Consider the following 13623-nt stretch of genomic DNA (forward strand, 5'->3'; position numbering starts at 1 on the left):
GCCTGTTCTCCCTGCCTGCTTCTCTGCGAACTGCTGGAGTTGGCCTTCAGATAAGCAAAAACTAATCCTGCATGGGCTTTTGAAGCTTACTAACAACTTTTCCCCTTAATAACTTGCCTTTCTTTCTCTCTAACCCCCTTTTTGGGGAAAAAAAGGGAGGTAGGGGGGGAGAGAGGGGGCTTACAGGGAGGGAATCCCTCCTTGGGGAGGGATTTTTGTTGTGTTATTTCTCTTTGCTGTGTATTTCTGTGTATATATTGTAAATACCTGTATATATTGTGCTATATATAACCTGCTTTCCATATATGCTTGTAAATATATAGCTTTGCTCCTTCAACTGGGCTAGTTGTGGTTTCTTACTCTGTGGAGGAGGGAGAGATAAGCCCTCTCTCAACCTACCACACCTAGACAATCTTCCTAGAGCCTTGCCAGCTAAAGAGGTGAGTCTCTGCCTTCTCAAGCATAAAGCCATCAGATGAGTGTTCTCTGCTATGGGCTCAAGTTTACAGTTCACCTGACTACTTTTTGCCAGATTTTAAGTTGCTCTATAAATTTGAACGTACTGCTATCACATAGAAAGGCAAGGGGAAAAGAACTTAACCATGGTCTTATGACAAGATTAATGGACATGAAAATTTCTCCCAATCTCACAGAGAACTGAGGTGTTTCAGGAATTAGCGGTATCCATTCCTCTCTTCAAAGTTTCCCTGCAAGCAGCAATCAGAATTATATACCATCTCTGCATGAAACTAACAAATTCATGACAAAGATGACTCCTCAACATGGCAAGAGAGAGTGCATCAGTGGTATTCACATCAGGCTTTAATGCCCCCAAAACAATCTCACAGCCACGTTCAAACTATAATGGAACTAGAATACCGGTGTGACATGACAACAGCTGTCCAGGGACTTGCTTGCCCGACCCCACTCAAAATAAAAGTAAAGAACAATGCAGACATTAAACATATTTGTTCTCTTCCTCCATTCTCCTCTCTCCGTAAAGCTGTTCATAGACAAAGATACAGCACATTAATCTGTGGAAACTTCCATTCAGATCAGACAAAATACTTTTTAAACATTAAAAAGTTACTCCTCTTCAGCAGTCTTACAAAATAATTAATTGCAAAATGAAGGTACTATGGTAAAGAAAGAAGAACTACAAGAGGTATATGCCATCAAATTTGGGCAATACCTCCCTGGCACCTGTTTCTGACCCAAGAGACTTTCTGAATCAACACCCAAAAAGCGGTGGGGAATGGATATAGGTCCCTCTTAGGAGATGTAAAGTAAAACCCCCACACCTCCCCTCACCTTGCCCGCTGCCCTTGCAAAAAAAATATGGGGCACTGGAAGTTGAGGGTGAGGTGATTCTGATGGCAGAAGACACACCATCTGAGGTGTTATCTGAAGCCAAACAGCCTGCCCCCAGCATCAGGACTTGTTCCCTCAAAAAAAGAGGAGGGTAACTGTTGTTGGTGATTCCCTCCTGAGGGGAACAGAGGGCCCCATATGTCAGCTGGATCCTGCCCACAGGGAAGTCTGCTGCCTCCCTGGGGCCCAGGTCAGGGGTGTTACCAGAAGGCTGTCTAGTCAGGTACAGTTCTCTGATTGCTATCGTGTAATAATTATGCAGTTAGGGAACGATGATGTTGCAACCAGAGGTCCCAAGGCAATTAAAAAGGACTTCAAGGCTCTGGGAGAACTGGTTGAGGGGTCAGGGGCACAGGTAATTTTTCCATCAATATCCTTAGTTGCAGGAAGGAAGACTGAAAGGAACAGGAAAACAGGTGTAATTAACAAGTGGCTCAGAGGCTGGTGCTACCAACAGAATTTTGGGTTTTTTGATCTTGGGGAACTTTGTATGGCACCAGGTCAGCTAGCAATAGATGGAGTACATAGGTCCCAAAGGAGGGAGAAAGATCTTAGTGCACGAGAATGCCTATCCCCCAAAGGGAAAAAGGTTCTAGGAAGGGATTTGGCAGGTCTCATTGACAGGGCTTTAAACTAGATTTGAAGGGGAAAAGGTCTGAAACCCTTCCCCCTCCAAATCTGAGGGGCTAAGTGGGAGTCAGGGGTTAAAACAGCATCCCAGCTAAAGTGCATGTACGCTAATTCACACAGCATAGGTAACAAACAAGAGGAGCTGGAAGCCTTGTTACAACAGGAAAGTTATAATGTGGCTGCCATCACAGAAACATGGTGGGATGACTCACATGACTGGAGCACTCTAACACAGCAGAGAGGAGGCAGTCTAGAAGGTTCTTAAGAGTGCATGGAAGATAGCTTCTTATCCCAGCTGCTGTGTGAGCCTACCAGGGGTAAGGCTTTGCTCGACCTTCTTTTTACCAATAGAGAAGGGCTGGTGGGAGATGTGGTGGTTGGAGTCTGTCTGGGGTCCAGTGACCATGAGATAATTGAGTTTTCAATATGCAATCAAACTAAGAGGGGCAGCAACAAAACCTCCACTCTGGACTTCTGGAGGGCAGACTTCAGGTTACTCAGGGAACTAACTCAGAAGGTACCTTGGCAAACAGCCATTAAAAACAAAGGGGTCCAGGAGGGCTGGACCTACTTCAAGAAAGAATTCTTGAAGATGGAGGAATAGGCTGTGCCAGTGTGCCAGAAGATGAGCTGCTGGGGTAGAAAGCCAGCCTGGTTGGGCAATGAACTTCTGGGTGAATTAAGGGGAAAAAAAGAGGGTGTATCATCTTTGGAAGGAAGGTGAGGTAACCCATGGAATGTTTAAGGATGTTGCTAGGTCATGAAGGAAGAAAATTAGAGAGGCAAAAGCCCATTTAGAGCTTAGACTGGCCACTGCTGTGAAGGACAACCAAAAAATCCTTCTACAAATATATTAATAGCAAGAGAAGGGGCAAGGACAACCTCCACTCCTTAGTGGATATGGAGGGGAATATTATAACTACAGATGAGGAAAAGACAGAGGTACTTAACACCATCTTTGCCTCAATTTTTAATAGCAAGAAAGGCTGTCTTCCTGACAACTGACCTCCTGAGCTGGAAGATGGAGACAGGGAGCAGTGGAATTCCCCTGCAATCCAGGAGGAAGTAGTTAGAGATCTCCTTAGCCACCTGGATCCCCACAGGTCCATGGGACCAGATGGGATCCATCCTAGGGTGCTGAGAGAGCTGGCAGATGAGCTGGCCAAGCCACTCTCCATCATTTTTCAACAGTCTTAGCCCACTGGAGAGGTCCCAGATGACTGGAAGCTGGCCAACATGATGCTCATCCACAAGAAGGGCCAGTTGGATGAGCCAGGGAATTACAGACCTGTCAGCCTGACCTCAGTGCCAGGCAAGATTATGGAACAGATCATCCTGAGTGCAATCACACAGCACTTACAGGGTGGCCAAGGGATCAGGCCCAGCCAGCATGGATTTAGGAAGGGCAGGTCCTGCCTGACCAACCTGATCTCCTTGTATGATCAGGTGACCTGCCTGGTGGATGTGGGGCAGGCTGTGGATGTAGTCTACCTGGACTTCAGCAAGGCCTTTGATACCATTCCCCACAGCAAACTCCTGGCCAAGCTGTCAGCCCATGGCTTGGACAGCAGCACTCTGCTGGGTTAGGAACTGGCTGGAGGGCCAAGCCAGAGAGTGGTGGTGAATGGTGCCACATCCAGCTGGCAGCCAGTCACTAGTGGTGTCCCCCAGGGATCAGTGCTGGGCCCCATGCTCTTTAATATTTAACACATCTAAGTGTTGGGTTCTACACATTGGCCACAACAACCCCATGCAGTGTGGTAATGGTTGCAATAAGCAGTGTGAGCAATCTGGCAGTGTAGGCCTAGAGCCTGACATGGTGGTAGGCCGTGTCCAGCATGGGTGCGGAAGTGGCTAGCAGTGTAGCAGAGTAGTGCTGTGCCTGCAGCGTGTAACCAAAGCAGGGCACTGGTAGCTATAAACACAGAGAGTTATCTTGGAATAACAGGACGCACACGTGCATCAACCACCTCACGTGTTATTACTAGTTTAACCAATAATCAATAGTAGTACAGTGTGTGGTCACTTGTGAGGGACCAATGAAGCCATGCCAGCAATGCCCTCCAAGTTTATATAAGTTGTAAAGGTTTTCTTACTACGCACTTCTTACTAGCCTGTCAGCTCTACTGTCTGCTCTGTACTGTGCTTGCATTATAATCAAACAACACTGAAGCAATAAAGGAACAATACTAGATCATACTGATCAGCTGTATTGATTCCAATCTCCGTCGTCACCAAAATGCAGTGCTACAGGCTGGGGTCAGGGTGGCTGGAGAGTGGCCAGGCAGAGAGGGACCAGGGGGATACTGGTTGATAGTAGGCTGAACATGAGACAGCAGTGTGCCCAGGTGGCCAAGAAGGCCAATGGCATCCTGGCCTGTATCAGGAATAGTGTGGCCAGCAGGAGCAGGGAAGTCATTCTGCCCCTGTACTCAGCACTGGTTAGGCCATACCTTGAGTCCTGTGTCCAGTTCTGGGCTCCTCAGTTTAGAAAAGATGTTCAGTTGCTGGAATGTGTCCAGAGAAGGGCAACAAAGCTGGTGAGGGGTTTGGAGCACAGCCCTATGAGGAGAGGCTGAGGGAGCTGGGGTTGCTTAGCCTGGAGAAGAGGAGGCTCAGGGGAGACCTTATTGCTGAACAACTTCCTGACAGGGAACTTCCTGAAGGGAGGTTGTAGCCAGGTGGGGGTTGGTCTCTTCTCCCAGGCAACCAGCACCAGAACAAGAGGACACAGTCTCAAGCTGTGCCAGGGGAGGTTTAGGCTGGATGTTAGGAAGAAGTTCTTCACAGAAAGAGTGATTGGCCATTGGAATGTGCTGGCCAGGGAGGTGGTGGAGTCACCATCACTGGAAGTTGTTTAAGAGGAGACTGGATGAGGCACTTAGTGCCATGGTTTAGTTGATTAGATGGTGTTGGGTGACAGGTTGGACTCAATGATCTTGAAGGTCTTTTTCAACCTGGTTAATTCTGTATTCTGTAAAAGTAGTACAGGCAAACTTAAGTCTTTATTTCCTGTTCCTGGCTATCTGACATAGATCAAAGATGAGCCGCTTGTCACAGGCCTGGTTAAGCAGCCAAGCAGGCACTAAGGTACTTTTAGAGTAGGGCTCTCCTAATAAGGTACTTTGTACTAGGAATAAAAAAATAGGTTGCACTCAATGATCTCAAAGGTCTTTTCCAACCTGGTTAATTCTATTCTATTTTTCCCTTACATGTTAGATAGCAGAGATCAGTGTTCTTGTAATTTAATGTTGCTTCTCTAGAACAAGTGCACTTTTCACTTAGCTTTCCTCCCCAAAAGGAAATGCTTTAGAAGAAAACTGCAATGGCAAAAGAACTTGATGCACATAATACCTTCAGTATAAATTAATACTGCCAGAATACTGTTGCTGTGCCTGAGGCATGCTGGTGGAATCAAAGGAGGCCCTTCTAAGGACAGAGAGGATTGTTGTGTGGGCAAAAGTGAAGAGGAAAGGTAAACAGTGGATTTGGACTCTGTTGAAACAAATATCCAGCATCAAAAATAGTTGGAAAAGCAGGAAAAATCCTCAATACCCTCTGCTATCATCTTGGTAATTCCTAGACCTTTAAGACTGTACCCTACTATCACACTGCAGAATAGCAAAGCCCTTCAGGTGACTGGCTCAGGTAATCGAAGTAGAAAACAGCTAGAAATAACACTGAGTGGTTAGAAGAGAACTGGTTGTAAATTTAAAGACCATTTTGATTCATTAATCTCCAACAGCTAAAGACAAACCTAAAGCAAAATTAACATGATTGTAAACTAAGCACTCATATCCTGTGGCTATTTTTTGGCCTGCTGAGAGAGAATGAGCTGATCAAAGAGGCACTTCATTGAGAGCAGCAATATTAGTGCTGCTTCAGTGAGCTCACAGTTATTGCCCATTAACTAACTTGTTTTAGAAGCCAGTAAGACCATAATTAATCTTAGCTTCAATTGGAAGTGAAACAAGGGAGTGACCCATTCATCTCCTGATGACATTGCTCCTGCCCTACAACCCAGTACAAGAGTTTGGTTTTGTTGTTGTTGACCAAGCGAAAAGCCATAACGAATTTCACAATAAGGGACACAAGCATTCGTGACTTCACTGGGAAAGCAGAGCAGAAGTACTGCTCTGCTGGCTCCACATACAGTGGCAAGTTGAAATACTACCAAGTGATGACATTTAAGCTCAGAATACACTCTAACTGTCAGTGTGAGGAGCTAATAGCCATTAGCAGAAGGTGCAGCGAGAAAAAGACACACCAGTATGATCACACAGTCCCAAAGTCAGGCCCTCCAAGGCAGACTTAGTGTTTCAGCAGCAACAGGAAGACTGACTTAATAAAAAGGCTTGCAGTGATAGGACAAAGGGCAATGGTTTCAAACTAGAGAAGATTAAATTTAGATTGGATGTTAGGAACAAGTTCTTTACCATGAGGGTGGTGGAACACTGAAAAAGGTTGCCCAGGGAAGTAGTTGAGGCCCTATCCCTGCAGATATTCAAGGTGACCCTCAACAGGGGTCTGGGGAACCTGATCTAGTTGAGGATGCCCCTGCTTACTGCAGAGGGGGTTTGGACTATATGACCTTTGGATATCCCTTCCAACCCAAACCATTCTATGATTCTATTCTATGATAATATGATTTTTTGAGTAGCTTATGAGGTTATGAATACTAATATTTCCTAGAGTAATGTTCCTTAAACTGATTAAATTGAAAGGAAATAAAACCAGAACACAACAAAATTAAAAAGCTTTCAACCACCACTCATTTAAATCCATCCATCTGAAATCTGTCTTCAGCAATGCCACATTCTGCCATTCACTGTTACCTCTTACCCTACATCTTCCCGTTTAATGTGATAGATTAGTAAATCTCAAGAACATTTAGTATAAACTGCAAATTCCCAGGATTGAATTTCATCTTATTTTTAGATACTCATCAAGGCCTAAATATTTATATATACACACATACAAGCTATTGCTGACAAACATGCAGTACATTACCTAGATAAGATCTTCCAAATTTTTAAGAAAAATCCAAAGTCTGAATATTTTTTTCTGATAAGTTTTTCCACTGTCCTATGGACAGCATTTTAATATCACACAAATACTTTCTCTGCAGCAGTTTCACCTTTCAGTCAGATTTTGTATCTTGAAGCAGAAAGGTTTGGGTGCAGTATGTGGTACATAACTCCTCATGCATGTATCTGGAGTTCCTCAAAACTGCCTTCAAAAAGGTCTGTTTAAAGTTTCACCCTCCTTTAGTCATTAAAATGTTAGAACATTAGAATAGAATAGAATAGAATAGAATAGAATAGAATAGAATAGAATAGAATAGAATAGAATAGACCAGGTTGGAAGAGACCTTCGAGATCATTGTGTCCAACCTATCATCCAACACTACCCAATCAACTAAACCATACAACCAAGCATCCTGTCAAGCCTCGCCCTGAACACCCCCAGCGACGGTGACCCCACCACCTCCTCAGGCAGCCCATTCCAGTGGGCAATCACTCTCTCTGTGTAAAACTTCCTCCTAACCTCCAGCCTAAACCTCCCCTGATGCAGACTGAGACTGTGCCCTCTTGTTCTGGTACTGGTTGCCTGGGAGAAGAGACAAACCTCCACCTGACTACAACCTCCCTTCAGGTAGTTGTAGAGAGCAATAAGGTCACCCCTGAGTCTCCTCCTCTCCAGACTAAGCAACTCCAGCTCCCTCAATCTCTCCTTATAAGGCTTGTGCTCCAAGCCCCTCGCCAACCTTGTTGCCCTTTTCTGGACTCGTTCCAGCAAGTCAACCTCCTTCCTAAACTGAGGGGCCCAGAACTGGACACAGTACTCAAGATGCGGCCTAACCAGTGCAGTGTGCAGGGGCAGAATGACCTCCCTGCTCCTGCTGGCCACACTGTTCCTGATGCAGGCCAGGATGCCATTGGCCCTCCTGGCTGCCTGGGCACACTGCAGGCTCATGTTCAGTCTACCATCAACCAGCACCCCCAGGTCCCTTTCCACCTGACTGCTCTCCAGCCACTCTGACCCCAGCCTGTAGCTCTGCATGGGGTTGTTGTGGCCAATGTGCAGAACCCGGCACTTGGATGTGTTAAATCTCATGCCGCTGGACTCTGCCCATGTAATAAGAGCAAGAAGTACTTTGCCAAATAAAACATGATAAAAATATTTCTAAATAAAAATATCTTTATGAGTTGCAAAACATAATTCATCTGAGAAAAAGCTACAAAACTAAGAAAACAAGAGTAAAATATCACCCCTTTTCTATTTGCATAGACACATTGTTACCGGTCACATGACTCCAGCAACACACTCTCTTAGCACCTCAGAGATGTACCACTTAATGAAAATAAATAACTAAATAAATAAATCTGGAAACATAGACAACCAGCAGTGCCAGGTCAGTTAATAGGCGGCACATTTGTTAAAATGCAGATCTGAGCATATAATTCTCCCTCTTTGAGAGGAGCATTTTGATTGACAGACTTCTAAAATCTAGCAAACACATTGTTTACTGCAAGTGGCTTCTAAAATGCATCAAACTACTATTAACTTTACAGATAAGACTAAAATACGAGATAACACACTATGATACAGGAAAATGCACAGTCTATATACAGCACACCTCCATAAAATCAGTACTATCCATCTGAAACTCTAGAAGCACTCAGATATCACCTCGTTTGTACTAGAGAGAATACTTCCTTTTTTAGAATATACCAGCAATTAAAAAACAAAACAAACAAAAACACCTAACCAAACAAACACAAAGCACCCCCCTAATCTATATCCCCCTGGGAACAGATTTTACTTTTGTCAATGTGTTACCTACATAAAATGTACAGACACCAAAAAAGAGCCCCAGTTAGCAACACTTAGTTATCAGGCATTTTTATAGTGCAGGCAATACACTGAAGTTTATATAACACATACAGCAGAGGAAAGCACTACCTTGAAACAAACTCTCCCCAAAAATACACCCCCTAAATCAAAATGCTTTTAGCCACTGTTACACATAATATTGTAGTGATGGAGTAGGAAGAATGCAACAGTTGCATGTTTAAAAGGACACAAGTACCTGGCAAACAACAGAAGAATCTTATTTTCTATGAAAAAAAATGATGCTTGCAGAATAGCCAACCCACTTAGTCTCCTCAGGTCTGTCCTTCAAAGAAGATGCTCAGGTATCTTCAAAAGATGGTTCTGGAAACTAGAACTCATAAACTCAAGCAAAAACATATGAAGGCTATCGAAACAGCACCTTCACAGCACTATGGAACCACTCCTTTTCCAGAAAAATTAAGCTGTTTCTTTCCTCAAGCTGTAACTTGATGACTTCGACCATCTCACTTCAGCTGCTCTTAAACTTTGTTTCCCAGACATTCACTGCCTTTTTTTCCTTACTACTTCACACGACTGAAGCAATCAAGTTAAGGTTGATTAGTCTTAATTTCCCTGTAACATTAAAATTGAACCTGAGGAAAAACTTCTATGCTTGACGACCTGTTAGGTTTTTTTCCTATGTGTTGCAGGTGATTTAAAGAAAGCATCTGTAGGCAAATGCAGCTGCCCTTAAGATAATAAAGCACTGAAGGTTTAAAAAAAAAAAAGAAAAAAAAGCCATCTAAATTCAGTAAAATAAGGACAGGTGTTTTTCTCACAAAAAATAGATGGTATCAACCTGAGAGAAAAGAACAAGCAGTATACAAACAATGGGTTCCCTGATTTTTCCAACCATAGGTGCATTATAAGAATCGTAAAAAAAGAAAGCCATTATAAACTTCTGTGAATAAAAAGGTCAACACTGGAGCTTTAAAATCAAAACAAAACCAACCAACATTCTCAAAAAAAACAAAAAAAATTTGCTTGAAAATACGTTAAAAGGGTCTTTTGGCTTTATTGGTGCAGCTCCTTGCAGGAGCAAAGCTGATTTTCAAAGACTCTGAAATATCATCACAAAAACTGCCATGCAAATAATGTTTTTTTCAGTAGTTTTTAACTCTCTATGAAGCTATTTAAGAAGGTTAGGTAGAGCCATCCTGCTAAAACTAGCTTTGTGTCTGAACACCAAATATTTATTTTGTTAGCTTATTCAAGACTAAATTTTGTTTCTTGAAAGCTTCTTGCAAAACAAAATGTATTTTACTTCAACAAAGACACGTATACACAACTCAGAAAACTACACAATTGATACATGTGCTAAGCTCAGAGGAAGGCTGTGATATGGCAAGACATCAAGGCTATTGGGAAGCAACTCTTCCAAAGGAAGATTTACTCAATTTACAAAAACAGTATGTTTTTATTTCTAACTTTTTGCAGGCTTGAATGTGAGTGGGGAATTGTCCTCTAAACACGATGGTGCAGAATAGTCTCAGGGTATTTTAGTTGATTTAATACCCAGACTGTGTTGGCCCAAAATGATATAAGTGATGATGAGCACCTACTGTCATTAAGATTGTGTTTTAAATCCTCCCGATACCAACTTAAGAGACACTTGGCTTAGTCTTCTGCTCTTCGGCACTTACTGGAATAAACGAATACAGGCTTGATTTCTGTCATTTTACCTCTCTTCTATCTGAGAAGGGGTGTTGAGGAGGTGGAATGTCCCTGAGCTGTAGGAGGGACAGGTGTGCTGGGGGAACCATCTTTAGCCCGTTCCCCGGTGGGTCCCGCCCTATGGACATCTCAGCTCTTTGCTGCAGGGATCCTTCAGAAGAGAGGTCCCGGGCGGGCAGCAGCCAACTGAGAAGAGTTTCCCCCAGTTTCCAAGCCAGTGGCAGAAATGTCGAGAGGCATCTTCCTGCCGTCCTGCCGGTAAGACAACCCTCCTCGTGTAGGGAGCGGGAGATACCCATTTCCTCCACCCTTAGGAGGGATTCCCGCCCTCCTTCCTCCTCCGCCCGCTCAGAGGTAGCTACCGCAGCCTCCCTGCCTCACCTGCCCACATTCTCTGTCCTGCCAGAGAAACAGTTTCTGTATCTCCCGGGTTAGGACCTCGAGGACCATCTGCCCAGTCCCCTATTCAGTCCAGTGAGGGACTAACCTCAGCCGCGCGCCGCCGCAGCAGCCACCAGGGGGCGACTGGCGGCCGGCCCTGCCCCGCCGGCTGCTCGGCTCCATTGAGGGCTCCATCCCGCCCCATTGGCTGAGCACCGCGGTGTCCATCGGGAAGGAGGCGGTGGGCGCGCGCAGGTAGAAGCGGCAGGCGTCGGCGGCTGCTCGCGCTGTGCGCTCTGGTTCGTGCGCGCTATGAAGGAGATGAACGGGTGAGGCGGAGGCTTAACCCTTACTCAGCGTCTTTTCCCGCCGCAGCCCCGGCCGGGTCGGGGGCCCCGGAGGGGTTTGGAGCGGGGAAACTGCCTCCTGGGAAGGAAAACCCGTCTTGAGAATAAATGTTACAGCTTTTCCTTGTGATGACGCGCACGGGTTAGAGGTTCTGCAGGGTTCGGCCAGGCTGTTGGTACCACTCACTTCTGTGTAAGGTTCCAAGGAGAGAGCTCTCAGTGGGTATCCTGCTTGCGGCTGTGCGCTGGTCTCGGGCCGCGCGTCCAGTTTAAACACGGGGAAAAAGTGCTCTGAGTGATGGCGTCCAGAGCAGTGCTTTAACTTGCTGGCAGGTGTCTGCAGGTTCTTCGTAGTGTGAGATAGGATGAAGGGTGTAAGTGGTGTTAATTTGGTGAAGGCTACAGGATTAGGGGTTGGTTTTGTGTTACCAGTTTTGGTGGCTTAGGGGCTGGTTTCCAGTTACTCCTCCCAGATGGTGGAAGAGAAAGAAGCTGGAGTGATAAATTTCAAAACTGCTTGAGGCAAGCTGACCTTAAGAGTTGGATAAATGCCTTCACAGCACACTTTCCTGCGATGTGCTGATGGCTGAAGGCGACTTCCTGAACTGTCAGTGTAAATGTGTCCACAGTCTCAGAATATGTAGGGGGAAATGGCTGTCAGCTTTGTAATGCTGTAAATAAGTGACAAAACCTGGAACAAATCAATTTAAGTTAACTTCTTGTATGAAATTAGGTTGTATCAGAATAGAAATACATTGGAGCTGTTCTTAGTGGTGGAAAATCCTACTGAGAGCTGGCAAAATATTCAACTGCTGCAGGCTTCTCGTTTAAACAGAAAGCTGGTGGATGAATAGATTGTATGCCATCTATGCTACTTTATCTTTTCAAATCCCTTCTTTATAAGTCACTCTAAAACCTTCCAAGTGTTGTTTTCCTCAACTTGTAAAATCAAACTTTCAGTCATATATAAAGGAAACAGAAAAAAAAATTTATTGACTAAAACAATTTGATGTTAATAATATCTGACCTAAGTGATATTGTTCTTTACGTTCATTTCTAAGTGTGATCTCTGTAGGAAGAATGGGGCATTGAAAGGCAAATGGTGGCCTTCTGTACAATGGAAAGATGCTAGTGATGTCTAAAAACTATTCTTGTTCAGTGAAAATGTTGTGAAGAGCAAGTTGTACAATGCAATTAATACCTAAAACGTGTAGGAAGTTGCTGCTGTGTTTTGATTTAGATGTAATGCACGGCAATTAAACATAGGCTTTCTGTCTGTGTTTGCTAAAAATGTGATACTGTAAGAAGGGACTGTTCATTACTATTTTTACTTATGAAGTTGATGGTGCCTATTCTAATTGCAAATAAGTCTAAACATGGAGGGCAAGCAGAGGATTGGAAATAAAAAAATATGCCTTGCTGGAACTGGAGTTCCAGGGCCTCCAAACTCAGGTGCATGACATCCTGCTGAATCTACTCAGGCAGTGAGATGGCTAAGCCAGATTTGAACACAGGTGTATGTGCAGGTACACTCTGAACTATAACAACGGAATGCTGTGTTAAGAGCACAAAACTCTCCTAGTGGTGCCAAAATGAGTAGAAGCACAGGAAATACATTTAAGTCAAAGAAGCTGGTGTTAAATTGTCTTGTTTAATGTTAGCAGGAGGCTGTGTCCGAAACCGCTGTATGTAGCGTCACCTACAAACTAGTGGATTTCAACACTTTTTATTTACTGGTGATCATTTCCATCTATCTAGAGCAAAACGAATGAGTGGAATTAAGATGATAGCAACTTGGATCTTTTTAAAAAGTAGTTGTGATTTCTATGTTAGGTAAGTTATCTAAAAAGCATAAACAGTGGGATTTTTTTTTCTCATTTATGGTAATGCTAGTTAAAAGAGCAGAAGTTGATTTAGAAACCTGTAAGCTGAAGGGTGTCTTCCACTAAGTTTGTTGTGCTTTTGTGAAATCTTCAGTATTTTATTTCCTCCCACAGTACTTCTAGCCTGCCAAAGCAGTCTCTAAAACATTATGGAATTACATCACCAATTAGCTTGGCTCATCCTAAGAATGTTGATTTAATTCAAACTCAGAGGCTGATTGAAGCAATGAAGCCATTTGATGTGTTTGAGGATGATAAAGAACTCAATCACAGGTATAGCCAGACTGTAAAACTTGTTAACCTTTTTTTTTTTATTTATTTATTTTTTTTTAAGCAAACTTAGCATGAATTTTCTTTTTAGGTTCATTGTTCTTGGCAAACTGAACAATTTGGTCAAAGAATGGATTGCTGAACTTGGTGAAAGCAAAGTAAGGATTTTT

General features: G+C 43.8%; 1 protein-coding gene across 1 annotated transcript in view; it reads left to right on the top strand.

Moving 5' to 3' along the window:
- The first annotated feature begins 13068 nt into the window (after nt 1-13068).
- PAPOLG (poly(A) polymerase gamma) overlaps nt 13069-13623 on the top strand; it is a 35583-nt gene continuing 35028 nt past the window's right edge. The window contains exons 1-3 of the mRNA XM_054180177.1: nt 13069-13133; nt 13298-13456; nt 13545-13611. Coding sequence (XP_054036152.1) covers nt 13069-13133; nt 13298-13456; nt 13545-13611 — 291 coding nt within the window. The remainder of the gene's footprint in view (nt 13134-13297; nt 13457-13544; nt 13612-13623) is intronic.

The sequence above is a fragment of the Dryobates pubescens genome, chromosome 3, assembly GCF_014839835.1.
Source record: "Dryobates pubescens isolate bDryPub1 chromosome 3, bDryPub1.pri, whole genome shotgun sequence".
In the NCBI taxonomy this organism is placed as follows: domain Eukaryota; kingdom Metazoa; phylum Chordata; class Aves; order Piciformes; family Picidae; genus Dryobates; species Dryobates pubescens.